Source organism: Myotis lucifugus, unplaced genomic scaffold, assembly GCF_000147115.1.
Source record: "Myotis lucifugus unplaced genomic scaffold, Myoluc2.0 scaffold_1395, whole genome shotgun sequence".
NCBI classification, from domain to species: Eukaryota; Metazoa; Chordata; class Mammalia; order Chiroptera; family Vespertilionidae; genus Myotis; species Myotis lucifugus.
This window is the reverse complement of record NW_005872443.1, coordinates 40,936-62,149: the sequence shown is the minus strand read 5'-3', so window position 1 is coordinate 62,149 and position 21,214 is coordinate 40,936. Positions and strand designations below refer to the sequence as shown.

The 21,214-nt window shown below is 40.5% G+C and overlaps 1 protein-coding gene across 1 annotated transcript; it reads left to right on the top strand.

The window, feature by feature from the left end:
* The first annotated feature begins 5,966 nt into the window (after positions 1 to 5,966).
* LOC102442764 (phospholipase D1-like) lies at positions 5,967 to 19,314 on the top strand. The gene is made up of 3 exons (XM_023748432.1): positions 5,967 to 6,115; positions 13,434 to 13,551; positions 15,368 to 19,314. The coding sequence occupies exons 1-3, from the start codon at positions 5,988 to 5,990 to the stop codon at positions 15,590 to 15,592; spliced, it is 471 nt and encodes a 156-aa protein (XP_023604200.1). The 5' UTR covers positions 5,967 to 5,987; the 3' UTR covers positions 15,593 to 19,314.
* The last annotated feature ends 1,900 nt before the right edge of the window (positions 19,315 to 21,214 follow it).

The following is a 21,214-nucleotide window of genomic DNA, read 5'->3' as shown; positions in this document are numbered from 1 at the left end:
CGTTTCCCCCATAACAGGGTTTCTCTTATTTCCCACAGCTACTCTGGCCTTGCTCTTCAGAAGCCATCTCAGAATATATTTATATTAAATTCGGCAATGGCAGTAGGAAGGGGAAATGCTGATGTTTGCTGAAATGGAAAAACAAACAAAGTGAAATAAAGTTCACTGGATCTCTTTAGAAAGACTTCAGAACTCTGGGAGTAAAAAATGACAGCTGTAGATATTGTACCTGTAAAGGTCATGTGGGCTTGCAGCCTGCTTTGTTTTACATAAAGGATCCATGCAGAGTAGTTTTCAGTAGCAGAGCCATCAGTTCACTAGGTTGGTTGAGTTTATTTTATTGACTTATTTTTTAGAAAGGTCTCTGAACCCCCAAAAGGCTACAGTTTACTCAGGCCAACAGTAACAGATCAATGTTGCCCATAATTCCTGTCCACCCCATAGAAACAGAAGGTGTGGCCTTAGGAGTGTGAAGGGGTCCTACGTTAGTCTTCAGGGACTGGGTTTCTGTCTCTCCTTCCTCAAGGGCACCACAGATTCCCCTGGAAAATTCCAAAGGTGCTTCTGTTCCTTTTATCTCAGTGGAGACTCTAAGACTAAGCAACGTTGTTGTTGTTGCTGCTCTCACACACATCAGCCTGTTTAAGTTCATAACACAGAGAACAACATTGGGAATTCTCGGAGAGGCATTTGAGAAGTTATGTGAAGAATATTAAACAGGATTAAGCAAGTATCTAAAAGCTTAAAAGAAGTTAAAGTGATCCATGATTAAATTTTCTAACATGGGAAATGTATGCCAGAATTATTGGATAATTGACCTAAGAAAAACGAGTAATTGTTCACCCTCGCTTTTTCCTCATGAGGAAATACTTGTTTCCTCCCATTGAAGGTCTCTTGTGTGTATACTGGTAGCTTTCATTATCTGTTGGCCTGGGTGACCTGCTGGTTATGAAGCCTGTGTCCAAATCCAGTTTTCTAATCCATCTCAATATTGTCACTGAACCAAGTTAACATTTATTTGCTTTCCTAAACACGAGGCTGTCCTTACGTGTAATTTAACTCTACCTGGCTGACGAAGTGAAATGATGTTTTAGTGTTCACTGATCCGCTGCAGAGCACAGTAGGGAGACGTAAAGCAGGAATCGGATGTTGCCGCTGCCCTGCAGCCCTCCTGGGCTGGAGGGGTGGCGGGTATTCTTTCCACCTGACACCAGAGCATCCACGTGGGTAGTGCAGAACCCGAGCAGGAAGGTCAGGGTGGGTAGGCGAGTGGCTGTAGTTGAAGGGCTGCCCCAGTAAAGGGAGATTACACTGGATCTAGTCTGGTGGGTCTCAACCCTGGCTGCATTAGAATTGCCTGGGGAGCTTTAAGAAAACATATCATTTGAGGGGGAAGTTTATTCAAGTCTGCAAGTTAACTTAAACTAGATTCACCAACCTCTTCCCCCCACCCCTCCAAAAAAAAAAAAAAAAAAGATAGATGAAGGGATGGGATGGTATTGCAAAATACTAATGGCCGGTTTCTACTTCCAGAAATTGTGATTATTTGGTCTGGTGTGGAGCCCAGACATCAAGGTGTTGTTGTTTTGGGCACCAGTATTTTTAAACGCTGCCTAGGCGATGCTCATGTACAGTCCAAGCTAAGAGCTTCTGAACTGGACACACAGGGAACACGAGTGGGTGGAAGGACAGAAGAGCTGATGTGGGTTCAATGGAAGAATCAGTTGTCCTTTAATAAGCTAAAATAGGGTACATTGGTGAATTCCTTGTCTTTTGTGGCGGTAACACATGGCCACATACTTGGTGGCTTCACACAGCACACACTTACTGTTCTGTAGTTAGGAGCCCAACATGGGTCTCACTGGGCTGCCATCAGGGTGTTGGCAGGGCCGTCTTCCTTCCTGGAGGCTCCGAGGGAAGCCATTTTCTTTTCCAGCTTCCAGAGGCGGCCCACATTCATGACCCCCTTTCTCCATCTCTGAAGGCAGCTATGTTCCATCTCTCTGAAAGTTCCCAAAACTTTCAACCCATTCTGCTGTAATCTCCCCCTGAACCCCCTTTACTTGAAGGACCCCGGTGATTAAATTAGGCTCACCCAGCTAATGCAAGATAGTCTCCCTATTTTAGGGTCAGTTGATTAGCAATCTTAATTCCCCTTTGCCATGAAACATAACAAATCCACAGGCTTTTACATTAAACAAACCCCTCAGGGCCATTATCCTACCTACCACCGGAGGATTCACAATTTCTGAAACAAAATATGAAAAAAGGCACAAAGGAAAAGATGGATAAATCCAGCTACATTAAAATTCAGAAGGTGTATTCATTAAAAGATCCCATAAAGAGAATAAAAAGATAAACCACAAACTGAAAATAGATATTTGCAGCACAGTTAATAATCCAAACCAATAAAGACTCCTATAAGTCAGTCAGAAAAGACAACATCCAAGGTAAAATGGGCAAAGGAACTGTAGTAGAAAAGCACCAAAGAGGACATATATGACACCCATAAATATACAAAAGATGTCCATCATCATTAATGTAATAGTTTTTAAAAATACCAATTAGCCAAAATTAGAAAGCCATGCAATCCAAGTATTGGCAAGGCTGTGGAGCACCAGGTCTCCAGTCCTGAGGACAGAGCCCAGGTAAACACTCGTGTGTGTGCACCAGGAGACATACACGCCCTGTGTTAGAGCATAACTGGGCTTCACAGCAAAACTCAGACACAGCCAACCGCCCACCAACATAGAATGAATCAGTCCTGGTGTGTTCACTCAAGGAAAATCATGATTAAAATTATGCACAGATAAATCCCAAAGACATACTATTGAACAAAAGATGCAAATCTCAAAAGATTACATAGGATTCCCTTTATATAAACTAAAAGCATGCAGAACCTCATGAGCAGCAAATTCTCTAGAAAGTTTCCCTCTTGGAGAGGGAAGGGCATGCATGGGAGACACCTGAGGGCTTCCGGGATGTGGTAAGGTTCTGTTTTTCAGCCTGGGTGTTAAATTCAGTGATGATTTAGTACTCCAAAGATATATATTTTTTCATATACTCCTTTGTATTTTGTTGTATTTCACATGTTTTAAAAAGTTCCTTAATATTATGAGACTTAGAAAATACAATTTTCTAAAAATTAAGTGGTTTTAAATATCAAGCCAATATCCCAATGAAAATAAGAGATTGTAGTTACTGCAAAAAAGTACTACGTGACTACAACGCATATTTGTTGTAAACAATGCAAACTCTAAGGGCATGTATGGAACAAAAGGTCAGAATTCCCCTTTTTGTCCTCCTTTTCTTATCCAGAATTCACTCCCCCTACTTAACAGTTCAACGTGTAACTTTCTAGAGCCTCGCCCTCTCTCCTTTCCCACGTTATAAAGTAGAATGATGTTATATCTGCTGTTCTGAATTTGCTTTTCAGAGTGTGGAACCGTTTAACAAGAATAGAGGTAGCATTTACATCAACAAACATCTCTTTTTTCAGTATCTCATTACATTCATCTAAAATATTCTCAGCCCCTTTTCACATTTCTATTAAATAGCAGCCAACACTTACTCAGGGTGGTTGAGAGTCAGTGCCTGGGTAACTCCATATCAGCCCTGGAAATAGAAAAACCACTCCTCTCTCTAAGAATTCCAGCTCAGAATGCCAGGAATGTGTTTCTCTCTTTGGGAATAGGGCCCACCTTGGTGGGAGGGAGACTGGGGGACTGGTATGAAAGCGCGCGCGCGTGTGTGTGTGTGTGTGTGTGTGTGTGTGCGTGCGTGTGTGTGTGTGTGTGTGTGTGTAGGAGGCTTCCCATCCCCAGTTTTCCTGACAGTGGAGAGCAGTGATGGCCACCCAATCCAGCAGCCTGCAGCCCGAGAGCGGCCTCTGCTGGAGGCCAGGGGTAGTGAAGTCCCAAAGCAGCACTGTGGGAACTTGGTTCCTCTCCACGCTGCAGTTCACACACCAGGGTGAGGGGTGATTAACCCAGAGAGGAGGCTTCTCTGATAAAATGCTACTTGTCCTTTCCTACGGCGATGTTCTCTGGTGCAGACATTATAAAGCATTAAGAAGAATTTGATAATGATGCCAATAATAATTAACACTTGTAGGGCCGTTTATAGATTAACAAGTGCTTTCACATGACCTTACTTAATTCTTACAGTGACATTATGATCTCAATGTATAAAAGGCAAAGCTGAGAAAGATTAAATGACTTGGCCCACACTAAGGCTGTGCCAACTGTCCAATCCAAAGATATAGCTGTACATTTTCTAGTGTAATCAAAAAGTGTATGTATAAAGGACTCTTGGTTGCTAACAAAACACTATTTCAAAGGTTGTCTAGTCACCTTACAGCATTCCGGTAGTGCTCCTAAATGTCTGGTGAGGTGCTTCATCCTTTCTCTGTCACCCAGGGTCACTGTGGGGCTCCATTCGCATCCATAGTTATCATAGATTTGCATATTAACTACATGACAACTTTGTGCAAATGGTAGTGATGTCTCCTCAAGATGGGTCCGATTTTTCTCATGTACCACATCCCTCCAGATGGGCTCGGGCCAAGCTGCTGTCACCTTACACCCTGAGTGTCCCCATCACAGGGGCTAGCCCGTGCCCCAGTGCCCCACTCCCCCGAGGCAGTGGAGTATGTGATTAGGGCAAGAGGAGCGAGAAGAAGAAAGAACTGTCAGGCCCTTCTGTAGTTTCTAGGACACCTCAAGGATTCAAAGAATGAATCTGCAGTGATTAACACAGAAAATGTGATGGGGTTTCTGAATGCGAGGCTGAGGAACGCAGCAAGCACAGGTTGAACTATTAAAATAATTGCCCTTCACACGGGAGTCAACATTCTTAGCTCGTTTGGATTTAAAAATAGGCTGGAAGAAAGTTGATACAGAAGCTGTTGGCATGCCACACAAGTGAGGCCAGAGAATGGAAAACCCAGAGCCACTGACGGTAATCTGTATTGAGAGTGGACTCTTGCTTGTGAAGGTACTCTTGGGTTTTGACACTCATAATTCTATGATCATAAGTTAAAGTCTACAGAGTCTAAGTCTCAAAACTGACTGAGTTGAACTGGTAAGCATATCTTGTATTCTTTATATGCTTAATGATTATACCGGTTAGAATCCTTTGAGCCACAAAATAGAAAATCCAGCTAGAAGCGTGTGAAACAATAAGGAAAACGTATTGTTACATAACAGAAGGTGAGAACATTCTAGCGCTGGCTAATTCAGTGACTTAGAGACCCAGGGTCTTGCTTCTTTCTGCCCTGCCATCTCCAGCTTGTCTGTCTCCTCATGGTTACAAAACGGCTGCAGCAGCCTAGGAATCACATCCTCATCCACCTGCTCCGTCAGAATAGCCAAAGGCTGGAAGCAGCAGCATTCTGTTCTTGTCCCAGTTTATGAAAAGGAAAAAAACAAAAAAACTTTCACAGAAGCCCCTAGCAGACTTTTCCTCATGTCACACTGCCTAGACCAGTGGTTCTCAACCTTCCTAATGCTGCAACCCTTTAATACAGTTCCTCATGTTGTGGTGACCCCCAATTTCATTGTTACAAATTGAACATAATTAAAGCATAGTGATTAATCACAAAAATAATATGTAATTATATATATGTGTGTGTTTTCTGACTGTCTTAGGCGACCCCTGTGAAAGGGTCGTTCAACCCCCAAAGGGGTCGCGACCCACAGGTTGAGAACCGCTGGCCTAGAATCATGTCAAGGGCCCAATCTAAGTCCAACACTGGCCAAAAGAATGAAATTATAACTGCTGGCTTAGACTGATCCAGATGCACCCCTGGGTTAGGGAGGGGCCCGCATCCCTAAAGCACAGCAGCTCTTGCTGACCTGAACACAATTAGGGTTTTGTTAGCAAGGTAGAATCGAGTGGGAGGACAGCTGACAGAGTCTGCCTCGAAGAGAAGATTGTTCAGCGTCACTGTTTCTCCTACAGGCTCTGCCAACATCAATGACCGAAGCATGCTGGGAAAGCGAGACAGTGAAGTGGCAGTCATTGTGCAGGACACCGAGACGGTCCCTTCGGTGATGGATGGAGAAGAGTACCAGGCAGGCCGGTTTGCCCGCGGACTTCGGCTACAGTGCTTTAGGTGAGCCTCCAAGCCTGGGTCTGTCTTGACTACTTGTACTGCAGTAGAACGGGAGCCCGGCCCAGCCTCAGCCGCCTCTCCAGGTTCTTCTTCCTCTAATTGGGTCTCCCAGATACAGGACGTGAACCTCCAGGACTCCGTGAAATGACAGTATGTGTGGCTCAGACATTGTCTATTTTAATGGTTTGTATTATGTGTATGTGTCATGGAGAAACTAGCATTTTAAATCTATTAATGGATTTAGGACTAGGCCAGGTCAGGCTATCCAGTATCAACTTAAGTTTTTTATAGTGAGTTTATTTCTAGAAATGGAAATGGTTCCGGTAATATAAGGATATAATAAAAATTATTTCAGTGAATGCCAGAGACTACTGGTATTATTTTACATGTGGAAACTTTGGTTCTCATTGAAGATGGCTCCAGACATGGGAGATTGCTGACCTTCTGCAAGAAGGTGTGAGTTTTAAACAAATCTGTAATCAATCAGAGGGAACGCAGGGTTAGGAAGCAAGGGCTACGTGGCCCGAAATGAGTCCTTCATTTATTATTATTTTTAATATATATTTTTATTGATTTCAGACAGGAAAGGAGAGGGAGAGAATGGTAAGAGAGAATCATTGATTAGCTGCCTCCTGCACACCCCACACTGGGGATCGAGCCAGCAACCCCGGGCATGTGCCCTGACTGGGAATCAAACCCTGATCTTCTGGTTCAAAGGTCAATGCTCAATCACTGAGCTACACTGACTGGGCAGAGTCCTTCATTTAATTGTTACTGAGAACTTTCTAGAGTTGGCCTCAAACTGGCCCCATCCCAGGCCCAGTCGTCTAGGCTCAGGGGTCAGTGATCCTTCTGGAACCTAACTCCGAGATGGCTCCTTATCTCCTCTCACTCGTCCCTTGCTCACTGAGACACGCTGAGCTCCCACTGTCTGTGGACACCCCGACCACTCTCTCACCTCTAGGCTTTTGCAGTAAGTTCACAACCGTGATTCTAGAACTATATCTGCCAGGATTGGATTTCACAGTGAGAGGTGTCCCTGTATAAGGGCAGTGCTTTCAGCTATTTGGGGAAAGGCGCGGGACAGACACATGCAACAGCACCGTCTCAACCCTTCTGGTGTTAGTGGTCGTATTTGAAACCGATGAGCACAAAATGAGCCCCTCCCTTCCTGCAAATGCGGGTGGCCATTTCCCTCCTTCCTAACTCTGCTTTTGAAAACTAGTAAAAGCTTCTGTTTCAGAGATGGTTCACTCTGTTCTCACTGCCCCAGGAGCTCAGCAAACCCATCCCTCAAAACTGGACTGTCAATACCGTCTCACAATTTTTATTGCCTTTGTTACTAATTGTTTTGCCAGTAAGATTTTTTTCAAACCATTGATATTTCAGTTAGCTCCTATCGTGTTCTGTTTAGCAGGGGAAGAGTTTAAAATTAGTATCCTGCCCTGACCAGTTTGGCTCAGTGGATAGAGTGTCGGCCTGTGGACAAAAGGGTCCCGGATTTGATTCCAGTCAAGGGCATGTACCTTGGTTGCGGGCACATCCCCAGTGGGGGGTATGCAGGAGGCAGCTGATCGATGTTTCTCTCTCATCGATGTTTCTAACTCTCTATCCCTCTCCCTTACTCTCTGTAAAAAATCAATAAAATATATTTTAAAAAAATAAAATTAGTATCCTGCTAAGCAACCCATTCATTGCCTACTGTAGCATAGACAGGGAAAAAATATTTTTTGTGTCAACTAGAAATGTCATATCTTTTCAGTTGCATGACCTGAAGTCTTTTCTTTAAAGCGGTGGGCTTCTTTATAACGTTCTAAATGTATAATAATTATAGTAGTAGGTGGTGCTGATTACAACATATTGTCATTGTACAAAATTTGGCAAACACAGAAAAGCAATGGAAAAAAATCAAATTTATTTGTAATTCCACCACCCAGTGCTAACAATTTTAATATCTGATGTATATCATTTCACTTTTTTTCTATACATATATATTGCTATACTTTGTCCTTTTTTAAAGAAAACATGATTAAGATCTTGCAGTTCCACAAGATTATTTCTTATTTAAGTAATGTTACACATACTTTCATGTCGTTAAGTTTTCTATAACATCTAATGGCTGCATTATATTGAGTATGCCATAATTCCTTTAAGTAGTACCTCATTGTTAGGCAGATTTTCTGCTGATATTAAAAAAATGGTATGTTTCTAGATAACATCTAGTTTACTTTCTTAATTGTTTCCTTAACTAAATCCTAACTATGGGATTTCTGGTCTAAGGAAGTGTGCAGTGTTCTTTGCTTCCAACTTCCTATTGTGTCACTAGCAATATTTAGAGGGCTTATTTCCCCTGTCTTCTCTGCGTTCTGTTAGTTTATTTAGTCTTTGCCAATTTGGTGGATTTCAAATGGAATTTTATTATTTTAATTTGAAGTTTTAGGGTTTTCAAAAATGTATTCACATGTAATTGTTCTTTTGTAGATTGTCTGAGCTAGTTGTGATCTTTGCCAAGTTAAAATGTTTTAATTTAATTTTAATGATTTGTAAGTAATTATAACTTCCTATGCCATCTAGATGTTGCACATCTGATTTTCAATTGCCTCTTATTTAAAGGATTTAGGGGAAATATCAATTCTTATTAATCAAAGCTATCAAGGTTCTCCCCAACCCCCTCCCCCTGCCTTTTCTTATAGATTTAGAATAGTTTTACCAGCCCAAGATTAAATATTTACTTATATTTTTCTAGTTCTTATTTGATATTACTTTTCACATTTAATAGCTGAAATTTACTTTGGTATAAGAAATGAGGTAGGAACTCTACATTTCCCCCTAACCAACCAGCCGACCCAGAACTGCATGATGTGCTGCAGGTGCTTTTGGCCTCTCTAACCTGCTGATACACTGAGTGGCCACGTATCCTGGCATCACTAGGCTCTCTGTGATGTTCTATTGAAAGTTAGTTTACTTGCAATTTGATAGCATTTTAATTATTGTGGCTGCGCATTGTAATACTACTTCTTGCCATACCACTTCCCCAAATTAATATTCTTTTCCAGAATAACCTTGGCTACTCTTAAATATTCATCCTTACAAAGGAACTTTTGAGTTATTTATTCAAGCTCTCTATTAATTCTTACTAATTTTTATTGGGATTACAGTGGATTTATAGATTAACTAGGAGCCCAATTGCACAAAATGTGTGCAAGAGTAGGCCTTCCTTGCCCCAGCTGCCGGCACCAGCTTCCCTCTGGAACCCAGGACCCGGGCTTTGCTTCAGCCCCAGCTTCGTCCAGAATGATGTCTGGAATGACATCAGGTCTAATTAGCATATTACCCTTTTATTACTATAGATATAAAAAGAATTGGCATCTTTATAATATCAAGTCATCCTATTTAAGAATAAGATATAGACTTCAATTTATTCAACAATTTTTTTTTTGCTCTTCAATAAAGCTTAAGGGTTTTTATTATTGGGGACAGGGCGTGTTCTTAAGTAAGCATTAGAGTTTTTTGTATGCTGCTCTTATACATTTCATGTTAAATTTATTCCTAGGTGCTATTATTTTTCCTGGCTATTTTCAAACTGTCTTAAAGAGGCAGTTGTTCTTGATCAATCATTTTCATTTTGCCACCATGGCACACAAACTCCTTGTGTCCATTTTAGCTCCTTTTATTAGGAAATATTCTCAAAGATAAATATTGTGGCCATTTTTTTCCTCTTTAAAAAATGCAACTTCAATCCATTTTCCATCTGGAAAAAATAGAGAGACATATTTTAATGTGAAGTCAGTTCTAAGTAGAATCAATCATCAGGGCGCTGCAACTATATGTCCAACAGTTCATTAAGTCCTAGAAAATTATCCAAACTTCACAGATGTAACAGTCACTCAGCAGAAACCATTATCTTCACAAGTAGAGTCAGAATCATTTAAAGCGACAGACGTGAGGAATGGGAAGAACAGAAATAATTTGCTGCAGCTTTTCTATTGTCCCACTGATGTGTAAACAATTCAACTTTAAATAAATAATTGCCATTATACACATCAACATAAAAGCGAACTCATTTTCTCTGGAACCTTAGTCCTCAGAACAATACCCAGAGTACTTCATATTATTTTCACTGTGCATTTCAATATAAGTTTCTTATTATTAAAAAAACTGACAGGGAAATAATTTATTACTAGATGTTGTCTGTTATAAACTTATTTAAATACTTTTTCTACATACAAGCTCTTCACCGATAACATGGCAGACATGTTGCCTACTTCTTGTTCTAATTTAAAAGCAAAGTCACAGAAATATTCTTTTTGCTCAGTTTTCAGCTGGTTAGACCTGACCCAAATCAAAGGAATTATTATAACTGACTTATTGTTATAACTTGTACGGTCCCTCAAATTAGGTGCAGTCAAATTTAGCTTTGGGTCTTAATGAGCAGCAGCATCCGTGTGCAAACATCATCCCTGAAGACCTGTGTAAAAGTGGTTCCTATATTGGCTGAAGGAGACGTTATTTGAAGTGGAAATAGAATTTGAGGTTACAAAACTCCAAGATTACCAGTGAGCCCATGGTGTCAGATCCACTTACTTTAAATAATTTTAATATAGCAAAAAAAATGCAGACTAAAACTAAAACGAGATGCTTTTTTATCCCTGTAAGACTGACTGAGCCTTTTCAGGAGTTGACAATGTTGGAGATAATTGGGACAGAACAACATAACGACCTCCACACTGTTAAATCCAATCAATGGTCTCTTCTCATTTGAAATTGACACAGTTCTGCTTGACGCCATACGTCATATGGTTCCGGGACACGAGGTCCTCTGGCTTTTCTCCAGTCTCCATGGCCACTCCTCCTCTCCCCGACTGCTGAGGTGCCCCAGGTTCCCTTCTCTGTCTATACTCATTCCTTTGGGTAAACCCAGTTAAAGTCACATGGCTTTATGCATCCTATATAATAAAAGGCTAATGTGCAACAGCAGAACAACCAGTTGCTATGACATGCACTGACCACCAGGGGGCAGATGCTCAACACAGGAGCTTCCCCCTCATGGTCAGTGAGCTCCCAAAGGGGGAGCGCCGCTCATCCAGAAGCCCTGAGCCAGGCTCATGGCTGTCGAGCGCAGCGGCGGTGGCAGGAGCCTCTCCTGCCTCCATGGCAGTGATAAGGATGTCTGACTGCCGGCTTAGGCCCACTCCTGGAGCAGGCCTAAGCCAGCAATTGGACATCCCACGAGGGCTCCCAGACTGCGAAAGGGCGCAGGCCAGGCTGAGGGACTCCCTCCCCCGAGTGCAGGAATTTTGTGCACCGGCCTCTAGTATATATGGACAATTCTAAAATGTAAATCTCCAACCCAAACGCCTTCCCTGTCAAACTCCAGATTCATTTTTTCAACTGCCTGCCTAACATTGCCACTTGAGTATTTAATAGATATTTCAATAGATTAAAAATGGAATTCCTAATCTTCCCCCACAAACTGGCTCTATCCACAGAATTCTCAATCTCAGCTAATGGCAACTGTGTTATCCTAGTTACTCAAGCCAAAACCCTGCTAGTCATTCTTGGTGCCTCACTTTTTCTCACACCCTATACTACATTATCAGTAAGACCCATTGGCTCTACCTTTCTCTCCACCACCCAAGCCACCACCATCACTCATCTAGGTTATTGCAGTAACTCCTGACTGACCTCCCCATTCCAACCCTGCCCTGCAGTCTGTTCTCAATACAGCAGCCATATTTCAATATCAAGTCGGATCCTATATCTCCTCTGCCCCAGTGTTTGCTATATGCTCCAGTTTCACTCAATGTGAACGCCAAAGTCCTTCTAAGGCCTATTTCCCCATTTCTATTTTCAACAAAGCACAAGTCTGATATTCTTGGAACCTACCAGGTATGTGAGCATAGGACTTTGAACTCAGTTTGAATTTTAGCTCTATTACTAGTATGTGTCTAAACTTTAGGTCCCCATCAGCAAAATAGGAACCCTGTACCATCTACCTCACAGGATTAAGATGGAAGTCCTTTTCAACCCTAAGGCCTCTCTAAGTACAGGGTTTTTATCATTTTCAAATATGACCTCTAAAACTTGTCTTGCTTTGCTTGAGAGCTTCTAATTCCGAGTCCCCTGTTTACATATGATCATTCAGACAACATCTAGTGTGTGGTTTCTTTTATGCCGGGCACTCTGGGGATATGAGAGTAGCCAAGTCATGTTCTCTCAGAGAATGTATATGCTAGAAGTGGGAAATGGGCCTGGTAGACATAAAAAGTTGCATAGCGTGTATTGCAGGTGCTTTGATAAAAACAAAGCATATATGAATTATAGTGGGGAACAGAGAAAGAATGTTCAAACCTCCCAGGCTTGATGGGAAGAATAGGAGATTGGAAGGGGGGGTGGCACATAAAAAGTTTTATGGAAGTGACTTTGTACTGAATTTTAAAAGATGATAGATAGGGTTAGGTAAACAGGTAGGCAAAATTCAGAGCCTCCCTAATTACTCCCATCTCATACTCTTAAAGTATATCTGTATTTATCAAAATTTTAGTTAATTCCTTTGAGGGTGATTATTTATTTATTGTTGATCTCACCCTCTAAATTTAAATCTACCCAGAGAGGCTCCATGTCATTTGTATTTCCTTCTGTACCCTAGAGTTCAGCATAGTTATTGGACCAAATGAAGGAAAGAAGGAAGGGAAAGAAGGGAAGGGAGGAAGGAAGGAAGGAAAAGAGAGAGGGACAGAGAGGGGGAAACAGAGAGATCAAGTCATGGTTAAGAGCACAGGTTTGGGATGGTCCTGGTCAGAGGCCCAGGCGTACAGCTTACCAGTGTGGCCTTAAAGAAGTTACTTAACCTCTGTGCTTTAGTTCCCTTATCTATAAAATGAAGATAATAGTTGCTTTTTCATAATGTTGTTGAGGATTTACTGAGATAGCTCTTGGAAAGGACTTAACACATCTTGTTTATTGATAGAAGATATGATGCTGCTGCTTCAAGTTTCTTCAAGGTTACGTGTTTTATTTGCTGGCACTTGTTGTGAATGCTAATCCTATTCTCCATAGTTCTCACCCATTTACACCAAATTACAAGGACTCTCTTAGATCAAAATTAAGGCCTCTCTCTCTATTTAACAGTTAAAACTTTCAAGCATCATAGTAACCTAGGGGTTTCTGTTTTGTTTTGAAACTTGGGTTTTTTATATATAAACACACAGAGACACATATACACATACAAAGTTTTAATGAAGTTACCACTAGAAACAATGCCTGCAGCAGACTGCTCTATCTTGGTTACTCAATTTGGAGGACACTTGTATTTCAGGGTTGTCCTTGGATATCTTTCTGACTCAATTGAGGACATTCAGGATCCAGTGAGTGACAAATTCTTCAAGGAGGTATGGGTTTCAACGGCAGCTCGAAATGCTACAATTTATGACAAGGTAAGTCTTACATACTCTCCCCCGCCCCCTGCCTTTTTTTCTTCATTGAATTTCATCACAAAAGCACATCATTATTTCTGCATATTATTGGTATGGAGCATTCTTAATGAGCGTAAAAAACAATTTACCTCCAAGTTGTAATAAAATACCTCTCTGTAGATATTAGAAAACAAAGAGTCAAAAAGCACCATGGATTATGGTTTAGAAGAGACTTTAGTGGCATTCTGATCTCTCATCTGCTTCAGGAATCCATCATGAGCATTCTTAGGTGACAAAGAAAAAAGAGGCAGATGGGATCAAAAAATGAGTCAGAACTGGGTTCACCCCAGCTCACCCAGTTGCTGGTAATATAACTTTGTGAATAGTGACTTGACATTCTGAGCCTTCCATTCTTCTATAAATTAGGAAGAATATTCACTAGGGTAGTTATGAGGATAAAATTAGCCTATTAAATGTATCTATCACATAGTACATGGTATCCATCCTTATAATGAAGCTTACTAATAATAAGACACTTTCTTTGTTGGACAGCTCTAATTTTGGAAAGGTGTTTTAAAACCAGCCCCATTTGTTAGGGAGACAAAATGCATTTCCTGGTAAGTTCAATCCATTGATTATGTACAAGAGTTAAGGGTTGTCTAACCGTGGAACAGGTTACCTCACGAAGTAGCCAGCTTTGCATCATAGCAAATATTCAAGCTGAGATCCATTGACCATCTATCAGGTTGGGTAAGAGTGTGTTCTTCTTCATGACTTGCAGAGCCCCCTCCCTCCAGCATGGAGATTTCATCATTCCTATGAAACATGACCACTCTCTACACAGCCTTATTTCATACTGAGATTGAAGGCCATGATCAAATAGGTCATGTGCATGCAGTCTTTTAAAATGTAATTTTTAAAATACAGTGGACAGCCTCATTTGGATCCTGGATTGGGATGATAACAGCTATAAAAGACATTTGGAGGATAATAGGATAAATCCGAATATGGACCACATTTTAAATAATATGCAATTGATTTTCTGAGATGTGAGAATGGTATTGTGATTATATGGACACATGTCCTTATTCTTAAGAAATGCATGCTGAAGTGTTATGATATCTGAAACATATTTCCAATGAGAAAAATAAGTATACAGTGGATAATTCTAAGTAAAGGTACAGATAGGAACATTTTTCAAAATAAAAAGTCAGAGAAAATAAGTTATACAATTTTTCTCTTAATCTGGATCCTCCACTGAAACTAAGGGTTGATTATATATATATATATATATATATATATATATATATATATATATATGTTTTATTGATTTTTTACAGAGAGGAAAGGAGAGAAATAGAGAGTTAGAAACAGCGATGAGAGAGAAACATCGATCAGCTGCCTCCTGCACATCTCCCACTGGGGATGTGCCCGCAACTAAGGTACATGCCCTTGACCGGAATCAAACCTGGGACCTTTCAGTCCGCAGGCCGACACTCTATCCACTGAGCCAAACCGGTTTCGGCTAAGCGTTGATTATTATCTAAAACATAACATCAATGAAATTTCTTACTATAAGCTTGACATTATCCTGGGGTTAATAATTTGTGTAGATCAGATATGAGTCTACTTATGATTTTATTTTTGAAAGCAAGGAAATTTGTCTGTTTCTTTGTAGTAAATAAGAAAAGCAACTTTTCAGTCAGCTCTATGCTGTAACCTAAAACTAACAGTGTTTTATAAAGCCAAGATTTGTCTCTTGAATTAGTATTTTCCAAAAATGGGATATGCTTTCTTTTAAACTTATCACTCAGTTTCCTCTTTGTGTTTTAACCAGGTGTTCCGGTGCCTTCCCAATGATGAAGTGCACACTTTAATTCAGCTGAGAGACTTTATAACCAAGCCCATATTGGCAAAGGAAGATCCCATTAGAGCTGAGGAGGAACTGAAAAAGATCCGTGGGTTCTTGGTGCAATTCCCCTTTAATTTCTTGTCTGGAGAATACCTACTGCCTTCTGTTGGAACCAAAGAAGCCATGGTGCCCATGGAGGTTTGGACTTAAGAGTTATCAGCTCAGAGACTTCCACCCCAAAGAGCGCACTGCGCACAGTGGCTTTCTGAAGCCTAACAGCCAAGAACAGCCTGATGCACTCTTGTGTCCAACCCATGGATGCTTTGGGTTGGTTGGGAAGGGCTGATGTAATGACACTGAACGTCATCAAGACTTTACATTCCTCCTGCCTATCCTTGTGAGAAAGGGACTGCATTCTTATTGGTAGCATATACTCAACAACTTGAACACATACGCAAATTCCATGATGTACACCAAAGTGCATTTCCCTTACCAACCACAATTTACCTGTAACTGTGATCTAGGTTGCCAAAAGTCATCTGAACTTCCTTATTCTTCTCTGACTTTCATCTATGCAGCTAATGTCTGCTGGACCTGCCCTCATAGTCCATACAGCACTGGTTGAGATCTTGTTTATTGTTAGAAGGTATCATGCTGCTGCTTCAAGGTTCTTCAAGGTTACGTGCAATGCCCTTGCCCATCTGGTCATGAAGTGGTAGTATTCCCCAAGCAAGGATGCGGTCATTATTCCTTTTCAGCGACTGACAGGATAGTAAAGACTCTACACAGCAGCCCATGTTAGGCAGTTCTGATAACATTGACACTCGATAATACATATCCTGACACCACAGAGCAACAGGAAGGAATTAAATTCAGTTATTGAGACAGAGATTTCACTTTGCCTCTAAAGGCACTGACAAGATGTGTCCTTCTGATGAGGCCTGCCTGATGAAGTTTGAAAACATGTGTAGGATATTTGATTACACAGCAACCGATAAAACTCAAAGTCAGAGCATGCAGCCTTCAGAAATTTCCAGGTGTCAGTGGGGATCTGATCCAGATAAGAAAATAAGATTCCTTAGAGTCCTGCAAAATTTCCTGTCATCCTTAGCTGCTGGATTGATTGAAATTTGAGGCTTTTCTATTTCAAAATCAAACCAGTGAATGCAATTTGTCTTTCAAGAGAATCAGAGGTTTTATAACTCATACCAAGTTAATAAGTAGGAGCCCAGCCTTATTTGACACTCAGCTCTCCAGCAGTGTTATCTTCTTAAAGAAAAATTGATTGCAAAAGATGTGCTATTTCACTTGCATTATTAAATATACATTAACATTCCACCAGGGCTTCCAAAGAGGTTAGGATATTCATTAATTCATACTGTTCTAGTCTGTGAATTGTTCTCGAAACCTTTTTTTTTTCCTTTTTGGACATTAGAGTGCCTTTTGGTACACCGTAGCTCTAATTTTACTAAGCAGAACTATTTTTATAGCCAAAGAGCTAATGTTGGCTCCCAAAAGGCCTGTGTCCATAAAACATGGGGTAGGTGCAATGCTTTCATGTCTGTGGATTACCTGGACAGAATCTCATTTGGGTTCTTCAAAGAAGCAAGGACCCAACCCCTGTTTTTGTTGAGCTCATAGTCCAGTGGGAAAGGTTAATTAGGGGCACAAGGTCAGTGATCTTAGGAGAGGATTTCACAGCTAGAAAACTTTTTACAAATGAAGTGGGACTGGGATTGTGTAATCAACAATGGAAATGAGTAGGCTTTATGAATAAATAACTTTTTTATTAGATAGCTAATCATGGTAACAGAACTTCATTCTTTAGCAGTTGTAAATAAGACATTTGTTATTTATGAAGTTTAGATTGGCATTTCAAGTGTTGAGTGTATGTGGAATACCTAAGGATTTCTTATATTTCATTTTTAAACATTTTTAAAAATCATAAAACAGTCATCAAACTGGCTCTTGACTTTGTGCAAGAGTCTCCTTTAAAACCATGAAAAAAAGAGCCTAAAAAGATCCTTTCCCTTTAAAAAATTACTTAATTCTACCTCCCCTCATTTTACAGAGTGGTTGACCTTAGAGATCGTGAACCTGGAACTCATGTAATGTCTAGAGTTCATTATTGGCCTCTCCTCTCACTTTATCATAGATGTCAGTACACAGATTTCAGAAAGGATCTTTCAAAGAAATTTTGAAACCCTGTGATATTATGTATTTAGGTGTTTTGTCTGTCTCCCCCTACTAGAATGTAAGCCCCCTGGGGCAGGGACTTTCCTGTGTTTTGTTCAATGTACCCCAGAGCCTAGAACAGTGCCTGGTACATACAAGGTGCTCAATAAATGCTTGTTGGGTGAATAAATGAGGTGGAGGAGAGTGCTAATGAAATGAAAAACTTACATTAACTCAGACAAGAAATCTTCCTGCTGGTTTCCGTGGCAAGTTTTTTTTTTCTTTCCTACTGCATCTTCTCAAAGGCAAGACGCTCATCTGCAAAGATGAGAGGCTACAAGATTTACTTGGATGGATTTTATGGAAAATTTGGTGCAATAATTGCCTGTTTTATAATAGCAGTTTACATAGTTCAGCATTCTGCAAAAATTGCATAGGATGTGGACATGAGATGAACTGTGTGGCCTAATTACCCTTCATCCTCTGACACCATTACTACCTATTCTATCTTTAACAATTGCAATGTCTGATACAAACTTAAAAATGCAAATGATCCAAAGCCTTGAAAAACTATTATGAATCAGTTCAACGTTTCCAACTGACTGTAATCTTTTGGAACACCTATAATGTTGTACCTGTCACTCTGATAATCTCTGGAATAATTTTTGTTTCCAAGAAGGAAAATTCTATGATTATAAGAAATGAAGGGTAACAAAAAGTTATTAAAGCTATTCAGATTGGCCGAGCTCAGTGGTTGGAGGGCATAGCAGGTCTGGTACAGGCATTGCTCTGTATCAAGTGTCCACTTGGTGACTCACCTTGCAGTGGGATGTGCTGAATTCTCCGCTGTAATGCATCATTGAAAGGACTACAGAGCTGGTCCTTAGGTAACTCAGTGGCTTATTGTAAAACAAAACATTGGTTTTATTACCACCTTTAGAAGAAAATTTGCCTATAGATTGCCAAAAATTAGCAGTTAATTTCTTATGTACTAACTTGAGAAATTGTAATTCATTATCAATGAACAGATGAAACAGCAGGCCCAGAAATCTTTGTAGATGGAAGACTACAGGTTGAACAGGTTTTGTACATCATGAAGGACTGGGCTTCTTTCTGCATCTCCTCACTCCTTGTTCCTTCAACCTCCGTCCACAATCAGACCACCTCCTTAGTATGTAAATAGTTTTAGAGGACGAGAAAAGGTCTTTTGGAAAAAACAGAATTAGGCCTCTACAGTAAATCTTCAGGTTAGCTTTTAAGTGACTGACAAAATGTCATTTTTTAACGAGGTAATCATTCTTTTCAGCATACCACCTCGAGGTGAGTGGCTGAATAAGATTGGCATTTGAGCATATTCACGTGCCTATCCCCTGTGTAGCAAGGATGCAGAGGACCCTCTGAGACTTCTCTTCCCTCTTGGATAAAGTGAGCAAATGCTAAAGGATGTTAAGTATGCTTTGGAATACATTTTTACTTCCTTGGAAGATCCTCTGAGACCAATCCTTACTGGCAGTTTAGAGGTTTAAAATAGGTCTTACCAGGCATAGGCCTTGAGAAATTCTGAATCTGGCAATTCACTGGAAAAGGCATTTGTCAGCCTCTATCCAAACAATTGCAGGTGAAGAATCAATGGATTTGCATTATTGAGGGGGAAGGGCTGGTACCACAATATGATTCCTAATGGCATTTAGTTCACATGTGAGATATTTCTGGCTTTGACTTGAGAGTGAAGGATTCATTAAAGGGACCAAAATTTTTATGGCTTAAATTTCTTTTAGGTTATTTTAATTTTCTCTTATACCATTTTTAATTTGTAATTTAAAAATGAAAAGTAATCAAACGCAAGATAAATGAAAATTTGTCACACTGATAATTTTAACTTCTAAAGGCAGAGACTGGATGGAAATCCAACTGAAATGCAGGCTGAGTTACTCTTTCCAGTTCCTAAGCAGCTGAAATTGTTTGCTTTATTCTAGATAAGTACACTGAAGTGAATTTCATCCTAGTTCAGTTTGACACTAGGAAATATAACATCACTCCCTCCTAATGTATATTCCACTTGGATTCTTCACATTAAATAATCTGGGCCAAAGGTACTGATATTCTCCTTAACTGTTCTCAAATTTCATGCCAGAGTAGTGCAGTTGGATCATGTCTCTCTGACACAAAAACAGATACTCGTTGATAAGCATCCAATCAGAACGTTCAGATATTCTGGACAGAACTTGGGCTTCTAGCCTCACCATGATGGCAGGGTTTGGCAAACTAAGGCTTGGCTTCGTGATTTTGCAAAGTTTAAACACAGCATGCCCTTCATTTACGTGCCTTTGTGATCCAATGATCCTCAAATCCTCTCCCTAGAGGAAGGATCAGTAAGCTTTTCTTAAAGATGGTAAGAGAGAGCAAAGACTGTCTAGACAGGGTACTCAACAAAACAGATGTGGGTGAGTTTTAATCTCTTCCATAAACAAGGTTTTCAAGTCTCCCTGTCCCAAAGCCCAACATTCCACAATAGATTTATTCTAAGAACGGGATGAAGTTCTTTCAGGAATGAAAATCACGTTTGCTGGTTCTGGAAGAGAGGTTGCCAGCTAAAGAAGGCTTCTCCCAGCTGCACGCTCAGGGCAAGCATGGATGATGATGTTTATAATAAAGTGTTTGTAAAGGAGGCTGGGTAGGCATACGAGTTTGTGTTCAGAATGAGAATATGAACGTAGGACTCTCAGTTTTCCTGAATTTTTCTTCTGTAAAGCATTCGAAATCATACATATATCTATTCTCTGCGTCACAATCTACGCTTTCTATGCCTGGTCCCATAACTGTTTTTTAAAAAAAGTAAATATACATTAATGAATTAAAAGTGTGAAATCAGCAGCGATCCTCTATTTGCAATCGAGATTCCTCATTCTGCACATGGGTTGTTAGAGCCTGTGTACTATACGTCTGAGCTAGAGACAGAAATGTGTGCCTATGGGCCCTTCCCTGCATACTGCAAAGGCTGATCTCAGAGTCACAGCGAGCCACCCCTGCTCCCCGTCCTCTCTCCATGAGGTGCAAGATGCAGCTGATTTTTTTTAAATGACCAATATACTGTTCAATGGCACAGAATGAGTAAGGGCCAGTGTGAGTGTGGGGGTGCATCACTGAACCCGTCAGACCAGTACCCCACCTTCATGGTGCTCACATTTTAATAAAGTACAAAGTAATTTCCATTCTCAAGATAGGAAAGTGCCTGAAATAAGAGACATTTGAGGGGATACTACTCAGCCATAAGAAAAGAGGACATATTGCTCTCTCTATATATAAAAGCCTAATATGCAAAGTGTCCCCTTGGGAGTTTAACCAACAGGGAGTTTGATCGCTCACTATGATGTTAGCTGACCACCAGGGGGTGGCGCAGAATGAAGGGAGGCCCCAGCCGGCAGCCAGAAGCCACTAGGGACCCTACCTGTGCACGAATTTCATGCACTGGGCCTCTAGTTTGAAATAACATGGGTGAATCTTGATAATATCATGCTAAGAGAAATAAGTCAGAAGGAAAAAGTCAAGAACCATATGACTTCACTCAAATGTGGGATATAAAACTGAGAGCAACAAATGAACAAACAAAACTCAAAGACATAGACAGCAGTATGGTGGTTACCAAAGGGAAAGTGG